Here is a 21,765-nt window from a genome sequence, read left to right as displayed (position 1 = left end):
GTAGGAGGAAGACTCTTTTCTTAGTCATCATGATTTCAGTGCAGGGACACATTTACATGTAACAGGAACTTGTTATTTATTTAATATTAATCTACTTCAGCAAACACTTTGTCTGGAAGAAAGGAACATCAAACCTTACCAGTTAGTAGAATCGAGGGAAACTCATTGGCAAGAAAAATCTACAAGAGATTGTACAGTGCAATCAGAGAGATACAGTATGTCCACGTTTTTGAACAAGTCCACGAATCCAGTCTTTGTCAAGTCTGTCACCACCTTCGCGCAGCTGCTGGCGCCACTTCGTCCGGTCCTCCGCCAGCCTCTCCCAGTTATCCGCCGCCATATTTAGAGGAGAGCGTCTACATCAACATTATCGTCAATATCTATCTGCTTTCACCGGTCACCTTTGCGTGGTTTTGCATTCAAAGTGAATCAAGTAAACACAAAAGTTGCCCTGTGCGCAGCCACGGTTTGATAATGGAACTCTACAGATAATTTGACCTTCAAATTAAATATTTACATTCATCTAGAAAATGTTTGATCATTTTACAGCAATATCAGATTCCAGCAATTCACTTAATTGCTTTAAATTGTAACCATACAAATAGAAATGGAGCCCCAAAGCTGCAAAACCAAGACCAAAGTTCAAATAAGCTTTATTTATTTTTTCTTGAAATGCAACCTGTATTACTTTGGTCTGCAATTCTATAGCCTTAAGGACATTTAAAAGTGTTTAGTGTTTATTCCAAAAAACTGTTTAAAAGTTTTAAAGATGCATTACATGCTAAAGGTAAACAAATATCAATAAATGTTTTGCAATTCTTTATTCAGTAGATAATTGTTATATTTTACCATTTACAAAGGATCTGCAATTAAGGAGCAGTGTGAAAAGAAAATCTCTCTGTTGTCATTATCCCCTTTTTTATGGTTGATATGCATGTTTTAACATTTTATACAATAAACTATATACATTAACACAGGGATATATAATAACAGAGGTGTACATTTGCATAGTGAGGGACAATCCATTACATTTGAAAGCAGACAAACACAAATATATATCTTTATAATATTTAGGTTAGGAGACCAAGCAACCTTTTCTTTTGATGAACTGTGCATCAGCTGTGTTAGTAGTTTGTTCAAATATAACTTCAAAAATAATTGTGCAGTACACTTACGCACATAACATTAGCCTTTAGCTTTATAAAAAAACATAGAACATTACACCGTACAAATTGCTTGTTAGTGGCCCACTTACGAACAACAGTATACATTCTTTTTATATCAAGTAATATAATATGAAACATATTAAACTGTGGTTATTCTCCTGATGTTCTTGGCGGTTTCCTCTGAGAGACACACCTGTGCCTGGCTGTCGTCGTGCAGAGAGCGGCTGCTGGAGGACACCACATCGGGGACCTGAACACAGCATTACATTCACCTTTAGTGACAGGCCATTTTCTGCAGCGTTGCATATCGTCGACAATCATATAGATTCCTGTACTTAAACCTTTCTGCTACAAAAGAGCTGCAGTGACACTGTGGAAGATTTTGTGTTTCCAAATAGTGCCGTGTACAGTCCCCCCGCAGAAGGGAGTAAGCGACACATTTATTACCTGCAGATAAGGTAATCGCCCTATTACCAAACTCAGAGTCATTACTGCACAGACAGTGAATCAGAGCTCAACTTGTGACCTCAACAGCAACAGCAGATGTAATTGGAAAACAGGCAACCTAAACCAGTACCTCCATTTATTATTATTTGATACCAGTAAATTACGAAAGACAGCAACACAGTTTGGTATCCGGAATCAATACAATGTATTTGTTGATTTCAGGATTTGCAGCTGTAGGCAGTCAAAGGAAAACGCAAGGGGGTAATGAACTGCCTGAACCACCTCCATTGGACTCCTTTGTTAACTTACGGTACATAGTGACATCATATAAGACTCATGCATCTATTGGCTAGCGCACCAACACATTGTAGGTGATAGGCTAAGGGTCGGGACATCTCTAAGCGGTTGACCAATCACAACAGAGCCGGCCAGCTAACCAATCAGAGCAGACTGGGCTCTGGTTTCAGACAGAGGGTGAAAAGAGGTGCTGCAGCACAGGCAGTATGAGAAAAATAAAGAGCTTTTTGAACATTAAAGCATGAAAATATGTCACAGTCGAGACACAAAATACAACTTTGAAACTGAACATGAGCAGAATAAGGCCTCTTTAAGTGAAAAATACCAAATAATACATTTTAAAAAGCACACAGAGACCTTACATGCTCAAGAAGAAGAAGAAGAAGAAGGACCTTTATTACATTTTAGAAATTCAGTTTCCACTCTGTCGTACTACACACACATGCGTTTTATACCGTCACAGGTTTATACACACAGTACAAACTTTTTACATCATGCATATACATATACAAATACACACACAGTTATATGCATACATGCACATGCAGTTGAAAGGTCAGAGCGGAGCAGCCAGTCTAGCGCCGGCGCCAGTTGGGGGTTAGGTGCCTTGCTCAAGGGCACTTCGGCAGTGGCCCAGGAGGTGAACTGGCTCCTCTCCATTACCAGTCCACACTCTGTATTGTTTGGTCCGATCGGGACGTGAACCGGCGACCCTTCGGTCCAAACTCCAATCCCCTACAGACTGAATCACTGCCGCCCTAAACTCAACATCTTTGACAAGCTAGAATAATGACAGGGCAAGAGGAGCATTGACAGACAAAAATGTAATAACCGCGCGTCTCAGTGAGGCTTCAATTTAGGATGGAGACAGAGTCCCGAAGGCTAAAAATAGGGCCATGAAGTGACAAAAAGCATTATATTCTACATTCCTGTCAGGGAGCAGGACGGGAGGCCAGCGGTGGTGCAACAGTAAAGCATTTCCTTCTCCATACAGGAGGAGGTGGCAGAAAATCCAACCGCAGAATTAACATTTTTCTGCTGCAGTGGACCTTTAGGATGTCTTTCTGTGGCTTTTTATTTCTTTCTCACTCTCTCTGCCCTCCCACCTTCTCTTACCTTGAGAAAGCTGACAAAGTCCTGCTGCTGCCTACGAGTTTCCAGGTTTAGCTCGCTGTAAGCTGGGTCTGCAGGGGGAGAAACAGCAAATTATCCAGATTTGATCTAACAATTCGGATGTTAAGCAGCTAAATAGTAGGAAATAAGCATTGTAATGGCTCAGAAGTCAAGTCAACTCAGCATCCTGGGTCTAATTCCATCTTTTGTTTCTGTCTGAGTTCAAAAATATCTAAATATGATTTGATAGATTTTTAATCCTACATATAATGGGGCTGCTCAACTGACCATTTGCAAGTAGTTCCTTAAAACATTGTGTTACTGTTAGTCCTGGGATGCGGTCAACTCTTTGACATAGGTCAACTTTATAATCCCGAAAGTAAACAAGCGCTCCAGTCCCAGCTGTGTGCATCACTTTTTAGTGTCCCATAGCTTCCGTTGTGTTTTGAGCTTCTTGCAGTTTTTTGTAAGTGCAGCATTTTGTTTATGCAGCACTTTAAGTAAACGCTACGCATTTTTCATCATCATACAACTTGGTGAATGTTTCCTAAAAGCTGCGCATGTGTTGTCAAGTTGGTGGAGATGTTTTGGCACATTTGTTTTTTTATATTTTTGCATTTTTAAATGTGCAGCGAGTTTCCCCTTATGTGTAAGTCTTTGCCCCTGTCGGCCACCATAGGACATTTACGTGAGAAATAACTACAATTTCTCCGCAACCTTGATATATTCTTGTTCACTTCTTTTCTCAACCCCCTGACCCTGAGGCTAAGGTATAATGGTTAGGAAAAGACATACGAGCTGATCATTTTTTACTGTTTGACTCAACCACCATTGTGGTAAATTGAAATTGACAGTTGCCCTCTCTCACCTGTGGGGCCCTCACTCGAGTATCCCAGGTTGACCTTCCCCCTTGTCGCCTCAGCAACCAAGCTTCTCCCGCTCACTGATTGGTCAAACCTGCAAATGGCCAGATGAGCGGTCCAATAGAAAGGATTTAAACATTTAGCTGGGATACGCAGAGGCAGACCATTTTATTTTCTCACAAAGCTTCAGTATATCAGGCGCCTCTGTGTTTTTTTCGTCATAAAGTAATTTGATGGATACAAAACATGTACATCATCATTTTTCAGTTAATTTTATTAGAGGGGAAGCTATAAAATGTGTCCCAGCTGCCTAGACAAATAATGCATAATATATCTGCTTCTTAAATGAGCCGAGGAAAATCTGAATCTTAATTAAGCTGTTCAATTTTTTAATGATTATTGCAAACTCATGTCTTTAATTGTATTTAATAATGAGGAACAATAAGAGCCCATTCATTACTAAACTATTGAAATGTAATCCATTACAATTACTAGTTGCCTGTAAAAAAAATCAGAAACCTCTTCTAAGTATCAAGAATACAGAAGAAATATAACCTCCATTGGACTTCTTTGTTTACTTCCGGAACATAGTGACATCACTATGGATCACATTGTACGTGATAGGCTAAGGGGCGGGACATCTCTAAGCGGTTGACCAATCACAACAGAGCTAACCAATCAGAGCACACTGGGCGATGGTTTTCAGACAGAGGGTGAAAAGAGGTGCTGCAGCACAGGCAGTATGAGAAAAAAAGAGCTTTTTGAACATGGAAACATGTAGAGACACAAAATACAAAATACTCTATGTAAGACAACAGAACAATGTGATCAAACCAAGATATTTAGTATAAAAAATGTCTCCTTTTAAATGATATGTAAAGTTTAAAAATATTCAGACAGTACGTCTACCTATAATATATTAATCTATATTTTGAAATGTGGAACCTGCCAGTAATAACCATTCTTTAAAAATGTACCAGTAATCCAATTAGTTCTTTTTTTATGTAACTGTAAGGGAGTACAGTTTCCTTTTTTTAAATCCTAATTACATAATCCTATTACATGTAATCGATTACTCCCTTATTCCCTTATTTTAAGTAAAAATGGACTCTCTGACTCTTTCACAGATTATAGGCTGCTGCTTTCTCCTTAGGTCACAATTGATCTTAAAGTTATTTTTGTTAGTTTGAAAGGTGGAGAAAATCCAATGTTTTCTTTGTTTTAAAAACAGCCTCGTAAAGCAGAAGAAGCAGAGCTCTTAAATCTTACCTTATTGCCGCCTCCTGTGGGCTCTGCTCTGAAAGGTAAAAACATGAGGCATTAACTTTAAAGAATGATTACGAGCCGTGAGCAGCTTTAACTTTATTATTCTCAGTACATTGACCACAAAATCATTGTGCTTGCTCACTGCGTCTGCAGCAATATGAAAGCTGTAAATACTGCGTTTATTAGTTTTGGATTCTTCACTAATATCATCGCCTCCAGTCAGTTTTCAATTCCCCGGAGAAAGCTGGAGTTGAGTGTTAATGAGTTTTGTCGCACAGCTTTGCCAAAGGTCCTCCTGGCCGCGGTGAAAACACACAACAATATAACAATGGTGCAGATGGTGCCCACGCCTCAGGAGACGTATAAACTGCTCCTTTTACACCGAGAGGAATTGCCTTAGTCATTATATTTTAAATCCCTGCTGTCATGCTGGCCAAAGTCTTTGAGGGTGACTTTATAAGATCCCTCTTTTCCCCGATATTTACAAAGCATACATTTCTCCCCATTGAGGTGGATTACTCAAAGAACAGCTTAGTGGCTAGGAGGCATGTCACATCCTCTAACATGTGAAACACCCTCGTGAAGTTAATTTAGACGAAGAATCAGACGTCTCAGGTGCAGAACCAGCCGCCGCGGGAGAAAGGTCACACCTGCTTTATGATAATCCCTTAGCTCTAAACTAGTGCCATGATTCGCAATGGTCCTGCATCAGTCATGGGGATTACATTGACTTCCAAATGTGTGACTTAGGGCCACTTTTTTGTTATCACGCACAAACAGGGCTCCTCCGCCTCCTCGTGCTACAGAACAACGATCCCCTTTGGAGATTCTTCTTCCCTGGCCAGACTTTTTTTACAACGTCACACAAGTTTAGCACTACGACTTGGCAAAGCATTGGTCTCTCTGTTTGGAGAGGTGACAAAAAGTGTGGATTCATCACAAATCATCTGGGTTGTGAGCAGTATGGGGAATGAGAGAATAGCGTCTATTCACTTTATGTTGCCCCGCCCCCTATCTACTTGGTTACCCATCTAAAAAGCTAGCCAGCAAATGTTAGCTATCTAGCTAGCTATCGCTCGTAATTCAATTAGTTATTTAACACCCTATGGTTAGACCTGGAATGCATCTATCTGTCTATCCATCTATCCATCCATCTATCCATCCATCCATCCATCTATCCATCTATCCATCCATCTATCCATCTATCCATCCATCCATCCATCTATCCATCCATCCATCCATCCATCCATCCATCTATCCATCCATCCATCCATCTATCCATCCATCCATCCATCCATCCATCTATCCATCCATCCATCTATCCATCCATCCATCCATCCATCCATCCATCTATCCATCTATCCATCCATCCATCCATCTATCCATCTATCCATCTATCCATCCATCCATCCATCTATCCATCCATCCATCTATCCATCCATCCATCCATCCATCCATCTATCCATCCATCCATCTATCCATCCATCCATCCATCCATCCATCCATCTATCCATCCATCCATCCATCCATCCATCCATCCATCCATCCATCCATCCATCCATCCATCCATTTATCTATCTATCTATCTATCTATCCATCTATCCATCTATCTATCTATCCATCCATCTATCTATCTATCCATCTATCCATCCATCCATCCATCCATCCATCCATCCATCTATCCATCGATCTATCTATCTATCTATCTATCCATCCATCCATCTATCCATCTATCCATCTATCCATCTATCCATCTATCCATCTATCCATCTATCCATCCATCCATCCATCTATCCATCTATCTATAGTGTCCTCTTATAACAATTCTGCCATATTGAACCGGCAGGATCCCACTGATAGTCAGGACCTCAAGTTCCCCGAGGTACAGTATCAGCGAGTGTACCGGCACCTGTAATCCTTTTAGTAAACAGGTTGATTGCTTGATCAAGGTCGCCACGTCCCACCAAACAACGGTCACCTCATCTGCACATCTCAATGCCCGGTATCGGAACCGACTTTAGATATAAACCTATGACCATCCCCTTCACTCACAATAACTGTCCAATTGAACGTTTTTACCTGCCTATTCCAAATAGTGGACTACAAAACAGAATACAAAACATTTACTTGCAAATGCTTTTTAAAATAAGATAATATTATCCCTGGTTTCACTCGAGACACATTTCTCTCTGTGTTTTGAGAAGTGTCACAATGTGTGCACAAGTTATCTAATATACCGCTCTTTATTTTAAAATGTATTGGAACATTCGAATCCTGCTAATAAAGCATATTTTCAGTAAAAAGACTGAACTGCTTTTCCTTCAAAGTAAGGACTCTCCAATCCATGACCTTTCTATTAACATCGGCACCTCTGTTGTTTCCCTGACTCAGACTTCAAGGAATCTGGGCGTGACGCTAGCTGACCAACTGTCCTTCACTTTTAACATCGCTGCAACAACTCACTTCTGCAGATACACTCTCTGCAACATCAGACACTCATCGAGAAACCAGCAGCCCAACTGGTCTTCAACCTCCATATGTTTTCCCACAATGCACCGCTCCTCTGCTCCCTTCTCTCACTGCCCAAATCCACTTCAAGACACTGGTACTGGCCTACCGTGCTGTCAATGGATATGGTCCTTCCTACATACAGGACATTGTTAAACCATACACATGCACTTCAATCTACGTCAGCCAATCAGCGAGCCACTCCCTCGCTGCGAAGAGGGACTCATACCCCTTAATTAAAACAGGCCCGTTTGCTATCCTGGCCCCAAAATGGTGGAACGAGTTCCACATTGATTTCCGGACAGCAGAAAGTCTACACATATTCCGTTCCGTTTCCAATGCACTTTGGCCAATAAAAAAGAAAAGTACATCTGTTCTGCAAGTAGCACTTATGCAGTAGCACTTCATCCTGTTGGGTTTATAGATAGGATGTGAACCTGCAGGATTCTTGTTCTCGAGTTTGTTTCTTCATGGATGAATGCATGTCTTCTTTTATTTAACTATAAGGGAATACAGTTACCTTTTTATGTATCCGGATAACGTAATTCTGCTACATGTAATCTGTTACTCGCCAAACTCCCAAACTCCATAACATTCATCTGGCTGCAATTTACAAATTATATATCTAATATATCATATTCCAATCACTTGTATATAGACTCTTATTGCACTATTTCACTATTTTACTAAGTTTCTTTTTGTATTTACTTGCACTATTTTTTCAGTTTTTATTGTGTTGCACTGTTGGAGTAGCCTGTGACCTAAGAAGTTCATCGTCATAACTACACTGTAGCTATGTACGTATGCATGATAAAAGCCTTGAACCTTGAATCATCTTTGTACATTTATTTCTCACGAGTTGAGTTTCCTGTGGGTTTTAAGGTTAAAAGTCTTTGCCCTTCTGTTGGAATTGTCCCAGTTTTCCTTGGATTTCACGCCCTGAAGTCACGCAGTACACACACTTCTCTAACCTTTGTGCTGCTGCTGTTTCAAAAGAAGAACAAATGCTCTGTGCTGACAACTAATGTTCTTCCTCTGTCAGAAAATATACTGCATGCTCTTGGTGAAGGCCATCGAGGGGTAGTGTGGAGTCTCAACTGGAAGAAGTGTGGGGGGAGGTGACATCTTTTCTTTTTTTTGTTACCAATTGAAGTAAAAGAGAAGTGCATACTTGCTTGTCTCCTGTGTCTGTAGCAGAGGACAGTGCAGATGCAGAGCAGGAGGAGCAGCAGAATCGCAGAGAGGGAGGCCATCGCTGCCAGAGGCACCGTGCAGCCGTCCTCCAGCTGCACCACCTCTGCCACTAAGAGAGGAAGTCACATGTGGGTGAAACGCTGAAGCAGTGTTGTTACTCTGCAATCCAATCACAGAGATGCAGACACAGTGTAAAGAAAGCCTTGTTCAATTTGCTTTCCATTTGAAGTGGTGTGCATGAGGGGTTTTTACAGAGTAGATTTAAATAAGAAAAATGTCAAACAAGAATTACAAATGGAACATTAATAAGATGATAATGCATTTGTATTTGAGGCTCTTTGATGCAAACTCATGCAGTTTTTGATCTGAGAGCTTCTTTCTGTTCCACTCTATTCTTCAATAATAATGCTTCACAGGGGGAAAGAACAAAGTGAAGCACACAAAGAGAGGCGGGTTGAACAAGAGAGAAGAAATGAAGAGACATACCAAACTAGGACGGAGCAAAGAGAGAGTCTTCACTGTATAATTATGTTATTTAAAGGGTTGGGAGGGTTACTTTAAAAATGTATTCTGTTACTAATACTAGTTACGTGCAGAAAAATGTATATTGAGAGTCACAATATAAAAGTAATGTGACTTGATTGCTTTTTGTTACTTTTGGATTACCTCAATATCAAATGCATTGATATTTCTATTTTCTTTTATTTATTTGCATTCCATTCGATGGTGTTGTGGTTAGTCGACCGCTTAGAGATGTCCCGCCCCTTAGTCTACCATGTACAATGTGTTGGAGCGTGTGAGTGTTACATAGTGATGTCACGGTGGGGGGGTGGGAGAGAAACACAGGGATTTTAGCCTTTGCAGACCATTTACATGCATACAAACCTATAGAACACACACTACATGCAAGGGAAAACCCCCAAAAGCATAATAGGGCCTCTTTAAGTAAAACAAAACATCTTATTGATATATAATCAGGTTACATAATTTTTATATTGTGAAACTCAGAGTTGGTTAGATTGTTTTAAATGGTACCCGTAACGGATTTCAATTATAACAAACCCTTCAAACCCTGAAGCAAGGACGGAGAAAATATGTTGTGTTATTTAATGAAAAACACATGAATGCGTCCTCTCACCCACTGTCAGGCGGAAGCTGCTCCTCAGCGGTGTCCGGAGTGCAGACACGGAGGCCAGACAATCCACATAAGAGCTCTTTGCTGCTGTAACACTGAGGTTACTGCTCACAGTGAAGAGGCTCTCTCCCGACTCTTCACTGCTGATGTTGTAATCACCCTGACTCACCTTAGAGAGAGAGATAATTGGTTTATTTGTATTCTGTTTATTCATTTGGACGGTGGACATCTAACTAGACAGGATGTATCTGTTATTCTGTGAAAACACTGTATAAGACCAAAAGTGAAAACATAAAACAAATGGTTTTTTGTGTGTTTTTTAAGTACGTTGTATACATAGCGCTTTCTATGGTTTTCGACAGGTACAAACGGCCCAAAACAATTCCATTAGGTGAAACGTACTGCAGCCTCAAATATAAAAACACACATGCAAATGAAATACATCTTCATCAACTTGACAACACATGCGCAGAATTTTGAAAAAAAACTACTGCTACTTTTACTGAAGTAAATAATCTGTCTTCCATCTTATTTTGTTTTTATTTAACCAAATAAAAGCATTGAGATAAAATCTAATTTTCAATGCTGACCTGGCCAAGAAGGCAGCAACGTTACACATAACACAAACATATAAAATACAGAGAACATAACTAAGAAAACAAAAGAAAAAAAAGCAGTCCCTACATTGTGCACATTAGGACAGTAAGAAAGGTGCACTACTTATTACTGCAAGAGCAGCATCTTTGGCTGTGACCATGTTTTAGTTAAATTGCTGAGATTTAAAAAGGCTGAGCTCCCCGGAGATGTCACATCTGTTTTCAGATTTGTATCCAGACAATTGAACGGTGCATTCAGCGGCTGTAGTTCCCACCTGTGTAATGAGGCTTAATACCATTAGAAGCAAACAATTACACTTGAGAAGATTTTACAGCAGGGTGTCTTTTCCAGAGGTAATAAATGGTAATAACTTGATGTTGTTTTGACCCCTGTAAAAGCAGAGGACAGTTTCCTAAAGGGTGTGGAAAAGAAACGGAAAGCCTGAAAATGATTATGCACCTTATCTGGCTCTGCACAGGCACACAATTACAGCATGTACTTATTTACAGGGGCATCAAATGAAAGTGGTTTGTGTAACAATGTTCACAAAGAGGTCTGTGATGTTATTTAATTTAGAAATTGGCAAAACAAAAGTGTCTCTTGTAATGCTGTAATCCAAATGCAGCTGAGAGTACTCTACTCAGGTCTTTGGGGAAATTTGTGTTTGAAAAAATATAATGTTGTAGTGGACACTATGATCCATTATCTGTGGTCGAATAGAAGCTTTTATCTCATGTTCCTTTTCCTTGAATGTTTCACCCTTTACTTGTGTTAATAAACGTATGTGTTTTTTCAAAGATGGTAGTTCTTGTGTCTTTCTTTTTTTTGGACCGACAAGAGTATGGAATTCCCCTGACTTTGTATTGACGAAACAACATTTCAACATAACATTCAACTAGACTTACTTCACCACAACGTTTTTTCAACATATTATACATAACATTTACATTTAAGTTGACAGAAGTTTAAGACATTTAAGTTTTGTTCATGGGTTTCCTGTTAGCCTGGCTTACGTACAATTACAGGAGAAAGACTGCTAGCTAACGCTGCCACAGAAATGTTCAGGCTTTATGTAATGGCTTGCTTTCATCACGTCTAATATTAATAAAACACTAGATCTACTTTAGAGTGTGGGTCCATCACACCTACTGTATGTTGATTAGTTATTTCTTAATCAATCTGTTGGGCATTTAAGCTCAACACGTCCACCCGCTGCGTCGCTAGCGCTGTATTTAATGGGATTAGCAAGTTGATTTGGCTCACCACTTCTACAATATCACAATAAGTTGTGTGTCTTCGCATTAGCAACATTGATGCTGTTCTCTAATATGAAAAACGGTGGTTAGTTCTCAGACAGACAGTACTGAGGAGGATGTGTCTACTCACTGTTTTGTTATTCACATGCCATTGCAGAGTGGGTAGAGGGTACCATCCCTCAGCGTGGCATCCAAACAGAACTGACTGACCCTTGAAAACTAGACTAGAGTCCCCGATCACTTTGACGCTGCCCTTTTCTGCAATCAGAAGAGAAGTAGGCTACATTTACACACTTTATTTGTTCTTATTTTTGTGCTTGCATGTATGAATATGTATGTACCTTATAGGTTTAGTATACCTACAGCTGTTAGGAATCGATGTGTTTCTGTTATTTGCATGCATATTTCTGTACCCAAAGATGAGCATCACCTCTCCAGATGGCCCGCTCGATTACAAGAGACGGATTTCATTCGTCCCGGGTGATTGATCGCATGTCTCAAAGTCTCAATTGCCTGACGAATGCTTCTCTCTTCTCCCCTTCATCTCCTTCCCTGCCAGCCAAATAAGCCACTTAAGGCCTCGGGAGATATAGTATCTCATATGTGAAGTCTATTGTCTGGCAGAACCAAAGTCGGTAGATGCAACAGACAATTGCTACAGACAGAAAGATAATTACAGAAGCTCCGGTGCTTTGTCTAAGCGGATGACATGTCTGTGTGGATTTAGGTTCAAATCCTCAGATGTTTTGTACGCATTATTGGCTTTCCCTTTTCTCCAGGAGCTTTTATTTGATGCCTGATTTTGGTGTCATAAACATCGTACGGTCCAATTCTAGGAAGAGTGAACTCAGAGCTGTTGGGTAAAGGTTGGCGGGCCTCATTTGCATTGACTGAGGAGCAGCTCTGGGCGATCATGGCAGATTGATACGTCTGAATAGAGAGAAAGGAACGCCATCAGCACTCTCTCCCTAAGCTCCGATTTAAGTGATCCCTGAAATAAGGTTTCGTAAGGTTGGTTGATCACTGTAGGGAAAAGACTTTCAGCTGCTGTTGCAGTCCTTAAGAGGCGGGGAGTCCTCAGATAACTCTTTCTGCAGGGGAACTTGCTGCATTGAGACTTTTATATGTTTGTGTGCAGAACTCTTATTTGCATGATAACCCATGGCCTGAGTGTGTGGGAGTGAACTCACTCCAATGAGGAGGGGGCTATGCCTCTACGGACCAAACATCACAGGCATGTTCGCTCTTTGAGTTCTATTGAACACTTCTCCTTTTCTGCAGCCTTCACTGCAGAACCTGCTCAACAGTGCGTACAACCGTATTGATTTAGTCAATTGAATGTGCAAGCGAGTGAGAGGCATAAGCAGGCAGGAGTGTGTTGTCATATTTACATCATCCTCATACTGGACAATTAAAGCAGGGAGTGTTGACGATAGCATGCAGAGGCAGCCAGGCGGCAGTGGATTTGTGGCTTCGCTCCAGCAGTATATCTGAAGCTGCAGTACACAAATCACAGGCAGAGTTGCTGACTGTTAACTGGGCGTGCCAGGATGCACAATTAATTCAAAGGCTGTGTCAGGCCATAGTGATCCTGTGCGTCCAGACTCGAGGGCCTGATTCACCATGCAGTACTGTTAATGGCTGCATATGTCAGTGCGGATTTGTGGTGTTGGCAGCGATGGAGGCTCTCTGTGTAATATATTGGAGGTGATGGGTCATTGGTTTTTGTTTCCCTTTGCTTTTTTGCAGAGAGGATGTTTCCACGCAGATTTTCTTTTTGCTGAGTTAGGTTTGTACAGGTGGAAATAAGCTGAAGGTCAAAAGAGTCCAAACATGGCAATCTTTGAACAAAAAGGCTGAACAAAACATATCAGAGTGAGTGGGGATGGGTCCCTATCTTTGATTATTCATTTTCTGAGGTCAAACATGTACATATCTTTCTCTGCTCTCCTTAAAAAAGTTGGACTTCCCTCTCATCAGCAAAGAAGAACACAGAAAGAAGCCCTATTCTGTTTTTTGGGTTGTTTTATATATTCTATTGACTCCTTTGTTTACTTCTGTAACATGGTGACATCAATATGTAACACTTGTGCTTCTATTGGCTAGAACTCAAACATATTGTACGTGGTAGGCTAAGGGGCGGGACATCTCTAAGGGGTTGACCGATCACAACAGAGCCGGCCAGCTAACCAATCAGAGCAGACTGGGCTCTGGTTTCAGACAGAGAGTGAAATTTGTAGCTTTAGTAAAAAGACCGGAGAACATTGAAGCTTACAAACATGTCACAGTAGAGACACAAAATACAGATATGAACATTATAGGGCCCCTTTAAACCCAAAGATGCTTACAAGTCGTTTTTATAAAGTAAAAGTCAAGTCTTTATCTAGAGTCTAGAGAGATGTCGATTATCTTATGAATGTTATGAGCGATCTATCAATATGCTGCATGCCCTCCGGTCTGCTTAGAAAATTGCATACAGTAGCTTTATCTAGAAGTTCAAAGCATGTACTGTATTATCTTCACTCATATAGCTATATAAGCGCATCATCTTCACACAAAACAAAATAATATTGATATTTAATTCAATTTTGGGGGGGAAATGTAGGGCATAACATTTTTTTCTTAAAATATATATATAAATCAATCTGGTGCAACTATATTTATTTTTATTAAAAATAAATTGTATTGGTTACTACTACCAGGGAGTCCCAGGTTTGTCAAAATGCTGCAGAGCTCTCAAGCTTGAGATATCAACACTAACAGAACTGCAGAGAATGACTGATTCTTATCAAGCCTGGACTCTTTACTCTCCAGCAACAGAGAGGAGAAGAAGGGCTTCAGCTGCAGTGTGTAAATCCTGCTCTGCAGACCGGTCTGACTGTCGAGGAGTCCCCAGCTTTCCACCTGGTATTTATATCCCCCCACGGTCATTAACAATGTCACAGAGTGGAATCAACATGTCCGAGCATCTGTACTCATCCACACAGCCCAGTAGATGATTTTCCACCCTCGATAGACGACACTTGCTTTTACAGAAAACCCTCACTCTTGAATCCCCACTTCAAAGAAATTAGAATAAAGGCACTTTAATTAAGATGAGCGCCTTGAACACTGGGGGGAAATGCTCTCTGTCTCTTTGTGTTTCAGAGACAGCAATGTGGGGGTATGCAAAATGAAAGCAGCTACATGATTTTTGCTTTGTCCCTTCTTATTTTACGCTTCTTTTTGTCTCGTCAAGGTTAAATCAGTGTGTTTCTGATCTCTCAGTTTGCAATTGAGACTTCTCATCTGCAGGCAAGACTTTGAAATTCTCTGCAGCCGAAGTAAACACTAACTTTCTGTATTACTGCTACAAATCAATGTTACAAACACATGTACACACTCTGACACACACACATACCTTGTACAAACAGGCTGGCTGTTCTCCTGTCACTGCCCTGGAGGTCACAGGTCAGTTGTCCCTGGTTGCGCCTCTCAGTGGTCTTCAGCACAAACACCCAGCTGTCTCCTGATGAGACGCTGCCTTTCTCTGCCGTCACGTTAGGGTGGACGGACGGCAGGACGCCAAACTCCTTGGAGATGGTGAGCACCGCCGTGCCGTCCAGCAACCACACCATGACGGTCCACTTGGTCTTGGAGGGAGTGCAGGTGAACCGCGCGTCGTCCCCCCGCAGGACGGTCAGCGCTTCAGGAGACAGCTTCATCGCAGCTCCAACTGCAGTGTCCAAATCAGAAACAGATGTTAAACACATTTATTTTCAATGTGGAACAAAACAAATCAAGTCATCAGCTGATGCGCTGATTTGCTTTCTTGGTGAGAGTTTGAGTAATGGAGACAAATATATATTTTTAAAAAACTAAAACTTGTTTTCAGGTTCATATTAGTATGTACTGTAGTGTCTCTACTGTGACATGTCTCCATGCTTTAATGTTCAAAAAGCTCTTTATTTTTCTCATACTGCCTGTGCTGCAGCACCTCTTTTCACCCTCTGTCTGAAACCAATCTGCTCTGATTTGATTGCAAAAAAAATATGGTGCCCCTTTGTAAAAGTAGTTTGCAAGCTGTGGTCGGAGATACAGAGATACTCAGATGGGGTGCTGTTCAGCCAAATTAGCCTGCATGAGACAAAGGGGAGCCAAATCTCAATGTCTTGCTGAATCCCATGTTTTCCTGACCGAGGCAGCCGGCAAAAACAGATTGAATAGTTGTTATTGTATTCCACAATATTCTCCCTTTGAAAAGACCATACACATAACAAAATAATATGAGGCCAATCATAATTAAGAAGATGGCGATATATACAAACCAGCAGTAGTAAGGGAAACCCAAGTGACCTATATTCTGAATGTAAGCAGTTTAACAACAGTCACATGCTGCAGTTCTTTAGCATTGGTGTGCACATTTAGCAGAGCAAGCTGACTTCTTCAAATATCTTCTCAAAATAAATGACATTAAAATTGTAATAGATGCATTTTAGAGTTGCAATATTGTGACATTTGATTATTACTCTCAATGGGAAACATTACATTATAAAGAACTTTTGAGTACAAATTAAATTGTACATATTGTTCTGTAAATTAATTTATATTTTTATTGTATTTTTTACAGAATTGCCAGTTTTTTACACTACGAGACATTTTTAACTGTATGCAAAGAGCATGTAGAGTACATTCTTGAAATCCGAGTTGAAATGTCCTAACGTGATGTTTGTCTAAGGAAACCTATACATATCATTGAGAATGAGCAAGGAAGTAGATTTCAACCGTATCGCTCAAAGACCAGAACAAAATGGCCGCTATACGTGCTTTGTTTTATTAGATTGTGAGTTCATGTTTTAAGGGCTTGGAACATAGTGAATATGAGCTGTTTTTTTTCTCGTCATAAATGTTTTTAACATTTAAACTTTTCCATGTTAGAGCACCAAGTGTATTAGAGACATTGAGTAAAATGAAAAGAGAAAGAGGAAAGAGAAGAAAGAAAAAAAGAAAGAAGAAATAAAGCCTTAGAGGATAAAGAGACAAAGAAAGACATTGACAGCCCAACTACCTAAATCTCTTTCTTACTGAGGCTGTCCAGATGGAGACGGGTGATTTGCCCGGGTGCATGAATGAGGGCGAACAGGATTTAGGGAAGAAATAGCAACCAAAATAGGAGTGTGTAAATGAATCTGTAACTGTGGGCAGCATGCGAGGCATTATTCTGCAGGTTACGCTTCCCTGCAGTTTGATAAAGCCACAAGGACAACATGAATAGAGCTAAAATAGAAAAAGTCTCCATGAGAAAAAAAACACTATGCACTACTGTGAGGGCCTACTCCTCAACTACACACACATGCACACACAGACACATCCCTGCACTCGGGTGGATGTGTACACCGCAGTGCAAATCATAAATTATGCATCCGTTTGGGAAATTAGGCCCGAGAAATATCTCGGACATCCTATACGGAGATGTATTTTCTTTGCAATCTGAGAATTGCAGTCTAATGAGCGTAATGCATGCTCCTATTGGGACCATGAGTCCCCTTACCACTGGCTACATCTTACTGTTAACTAGATAGGCCACCATTTGGAAGAAAATTAATGATATAGTGCAGATAGATCACATGGCTCTAATCAGAGGGTGGGTTTATTTTAAAACGTGCTGCCACAAAGCACAGCATGCACTAGATGGAGCCGAACATGCACATTACTGTCCGCTGTGTGACACACCAACACTCAAACAAGCTGCTGTTTGTTCTGAGCTGAACTCTCACCTTGAATGCTGCATGAGAGGAGGAGCAGCAACAGACAAAATAAGTCCATGTTTAATCAGTCTGTCGAGTCAATCCATTGTTCAATGCTGCATGGACCTGAAACAAAAATAATTGAGTTATTCTCAGCCGGAGGTATACAAAGTAATTTAATTAAGAAAAGCAGTGTAAAACCATCAAGTACAAGTCCTGCAGTCAGAATTGTTCTCAAATTAAATAAATGAAGTATTAGCATAACATACTTAAAGGGCCAAAAGTAGACATACTCCAGCAGGGTGGCCAATTTCTAAATATTATTATTATTATTATTATTATATTTTTCATATATATAATGAACATTATACAGTGTTCATCAATTCAATGAGGCATAAGCTAAAGGAAGAGCCTTTACAAATAACGTGAGATACAGCAATAAAGTTTATCCTAACCTGTAATAATACACCTTTAATTATAAGTGGATTATGTTTAGTTTCATTCAATCTAATCTTCAAAGCAAAACAATAAAATACATGTAGTAAAAAGTACATTTTAAACTGAATACCGAAAATTAAATACTCAAGTGAAGTCTCTCCAAATTGCATTTAAGTTTACAGAGCATAGCTGTAGCCTTTAAAAAACATACAGGACTGTCTCAGAAAATTAGAATATTGTGATAAAGTTCTTCAACAAAAATGTCATACATTCTGGATTCATTACAAATCAACTGAAATATTGCAAGCCTTTTATTATTTTAATATTGCTGATTATGGCATACAGCTTAAGAAAACTCAAATATCCTATCTCTAAATATTAGAATATCATGAAAAAGTATACTAGTAGGGTGTTCAACGAATCACTTGAATCGTCTAATTAACTCGAAACACCTGCAAGGGTTTCCTGAGCCTTGAAAAACACTCAGCTTGGTTCAGTAAACTAAATCACAAGTATGGGGAAGACTGCTGATCTGACTGCTGTCCAGAGGACCGTCATTGACACCCTCCATCAGGAGGGTAAGACACAAAAAGAAATTTCTCAAAGAGCAAGCTGTTCACAGAGTGCAGTTTCAAAGCACATCCACAAAAAGTCTGTTGGAAGGGGGAAATGTGGCAGGAAACGCTGCACAACCAAGAGAGATGACTGCAGCCTTAACAGCATTGTGAAGAAGAGTCGCTTCCAGAATTTGGGGGAGCTTCAAAGACAGTGGACTGAAGCTGGAGTCCAGGTATCAAAAGTCACTGTTCACAGACGTGTCCGGGAAATGGGCTACAATAGCCGTATTCCCATGGTCAAGCCACTTCTGAACTCAAGACAACGGAAGAGGCGTCTGACTTGGGCTAAGGAAAAGAAGCACTGGACAGTTGCACAGTGGTCCAAAGTCCTCTTTTCAGACGAAAGCAAGTTTTGTATTTCATTTGGAAGTCAAGGCGCCAGAGTCTGGAGAAAGGCTGGAGAGGAGCAAAATCCAAGTTGCTTGAAATCCAGTGTGAAGTTCCCACAGTCAGCGATGGTTTGGGGAGCCATGTCAGCTGCTGGTGTTGGTCCACTGTGTTTCATCAAGCCCAGAGTAAATGCAGCTGTGTACCAAGAGATTTTAGAGCACTACATGCTTCCGTCTGCTGAAAAGCTCTATGGAGATGAGGAATTCATTTTCCAGCATGATCTGGCACCTGCCCACAGTGCCAAAACCACCAGTAACTGGTGTACTGACCATGGCATTACTGTCCTTGATTGGCCTGCAAATTCCCCTGACCTGAACCCCATAGAGAATATGTGGGGTATTGTGAAGAAGAAGCTGAAAGACACCAGACCCAACAATGCTAATGAGCTAAAGGCCGCTATTGAAGCATCCTGGGCATCCATAACACCTCAGCAATGCCACAGGCTGATTGCCTCCATGCCACGCCGCATTGATGCAGTAATCCGTGCAAAAGGATTCCCAACCAAGTACTGAGTGCATTAATGGACATTTTCAAATGTTTGATTGTGTTTTGCTGTTATAAATCTTTTTTTTTTTACTTGGTCTGAGGAACTATTCTAATTTTTTGAGATAGGATTTTTGAGTTTTCTTAAGCTGTATGCCATAATCAGCAATATTAAAATAATAAAAGGCTTGCAATATTTCAGTTGATTTGTAATGAATCCAGAATGTATGACATTTTTTTTTTTTTTTTTAATTGCATTACAGAAAATAAAGAACTTTATCACAATATTCTAATTTTCTGAGACAGTCCTGTATATAAAGTGTTAAATATATATTCATATCCTGGAAATAAAATGTGTTCTTGGTAAAGTGTCTCCTAAAGAAAGCTGAGGACAGTGTGGAAGGAAAAAAATATATATTGTAAGATTTGAATTTATTCTGAGCTAAACTAATCACAAGATAATAATATTGGCTCCACAACTGCCAGAAATGAAAAGCTAATGCTACTGTAAGCTATAAGTGAAATGAAATGACAATAACATCTCTTCAGCTTCAGACCTTATTTCAGACTCAAAACCAAAAATACGTTCAAAAAACAACAACCATTAAGACCAATCAGGAACATGTAAAAGCACTTAATTATTTCCGGGTTTTAGGACTTGTTTCTGCACCACTGCACCAGAAAATGTGATATGTTGTTTTTCAAATTAAAGGTCACTGTCACAGTCAAATGCTTGATATTTGTACACAAGGAGTGAAATTGGAAAATACTGGAGTAAGAAAAATGAGTTTTTTATTTTTTTTTAGCTTACATAAATTCCTAAATGAAAATCGCTTTGATAGGACAGTAATGTAAGGACATCTTACTACAAATTGTAATCTTGAATACAGGTGGAACTTCTCATGTCAGAGTATCATTACGTCAAACCCCTGACATCTTGTGTATAAATATCTTGCAGCATGCAGTTTCTTTTGACACAGCAGAAAGCATCATATCCTGAATAAATTCCTCAAGTTCAGTGAAATAATAACCATAAGTCCCACTGTGTTGGTGTGACTCACCTCAGCCTGGTGTCACAACCCGTGGATACATGTCAACGATGCTGCTCCTTCCTCATGCTTTCCCAAAACTTCCCTGTTAAATATTACCCGAAACTCAGAGGGAACTTTGCCCCTTGCTTCACACACATGGAAATACAGAGTGACTCAGAGTGCAAACAATGCCCCTCGTACGGCTCCATTTCCCAGGGGGCTTTACAAGCAGACCTCCACCCTCTACAAAGAAATGGGGTTGAACACAGGAGGTGATGATAATAACAGCAGAAATACAGAATATATTTTTAGAAGGATGACATGCTTTGATAACTTTAGTCACACAAGCAGCTTGTTGTGCAGAAGAAACAACTTTTGGATGGCTATGAAATTCATTCATGTTCACCAGAGGATAAACCCTAATTGTCAGTATCTTTGGATTTTTTATGAACTCTTTTTATTCTTTGACTTTCTTTTCTTTAGCTCTAGCCATGGGGTTGTCATTTGTATACTTTCTGTAAACTGTATACTTTGGTGATTGAAAAACTTCATGCAATAATTCTTGTTGTTCTCTTCTTGTTTTAGGGGCTAATGGAACCAAATTGGAAATATTGAACTAGCCACATTATCACCTTGGTAAATCAGTTTGCCACGATGGAAAAATAGATATGAAATTCAATCATGTTCCCCAGAGGCAGAGGATGAACCCTAATTACTTTACTCACAGTATTTCTGGCTTTTTTTTAATGAAATGTTTTGAAAAATAAGCGTATGTCTTAGAAATGTGCTCCGGACTTTTCCATCATCTCTGATATGCGGCTGATATTTGGAGTTTTGACTGAAGCACCCTGGCAAATAGATTACTGTAAAAAAGTTGATCCAATATTGAATCAAATTTTTCTTTTGTCCTATACTTTGGTTTTTGTCCAACTTCCTGCTATAATAAGTACAGTTTCACCAAAGTCTCAGTTTCTGAACTCTTGGCTGGAAACAAAGAACACATTCCTTTTCATTCTTGTTAACAGTCTATTGTATATTTTTCACGTAACAACACATTCACTGTGAAATACCTACAATGCCTTGCAAAATATGTTTCTATGGTATCTTACATCCCCCTCTCCTTTTCTAAGCATCTCTTGGGACGAGGCATTTCTTGGTGTTTTCCTGTTTGCCTCAGCACTTCTGACACTGCACAATCTGATCTATAAATATGCCAACAAAAGAGTTTAAAATAAAAC

General features: G+C 39.9%; 1 protein-coding gene across 1 annotated transcript; it reads right to left on the bottom strand.

Annotated features, from left to right (window-relative positions):
* Window positions 1–806: 806 nt before the first annotated feature.
* igsf5b (immunoglobulin superfamily, member 5b) lies at window positions 807–20,684 on the bottom strand. Its single transcript, XM_079673744.1, has 10 exons — window positions 20,558–20,684; window positions 17,599–17,694; window positions 15,243–15,557; window positions 11,973–12,100; window positions 9,993–10,158; window positions 8,832–8,963; window positions 5,156–5,183; window positions 3,892–3,980; window positions 3,027–3,094; window positions 807–1,416 (listed from the first exon to the last, which is right to left on the bottom strand). The coding sequence occupies exons 2-10, from the start codon at window positions 17,645–17,647 to the stop codon at window positions 1,306–1,308; spliced, it is 1,086 nt and encodes a 361-aa protein (XP_079529870.1). The 5' UTR covers window positions 17,648–17,694; window positions 20,558–20,684; the 3' UTR covers window positions 807–1,305.
* Window positions 20,685–21,765: the final 1,081 nt, after the last annotated feature.

This window comes from Notothenia rossii (assembly GCF_949606895.1).
Source record: "Notothenia rossii genome assembly, chromosome: 4".
Taxonomy (NCBI): Eukaryota; Metazoa; Chordata; class Actinopteri; order Perciformes; family Nototheniidae; genus Notothenia; species Notothenia rossii.
Note: the sequence above shows the minus strand (reverse complement) of the source record. Positions and strands in the feature narration are given on the sequence as shown.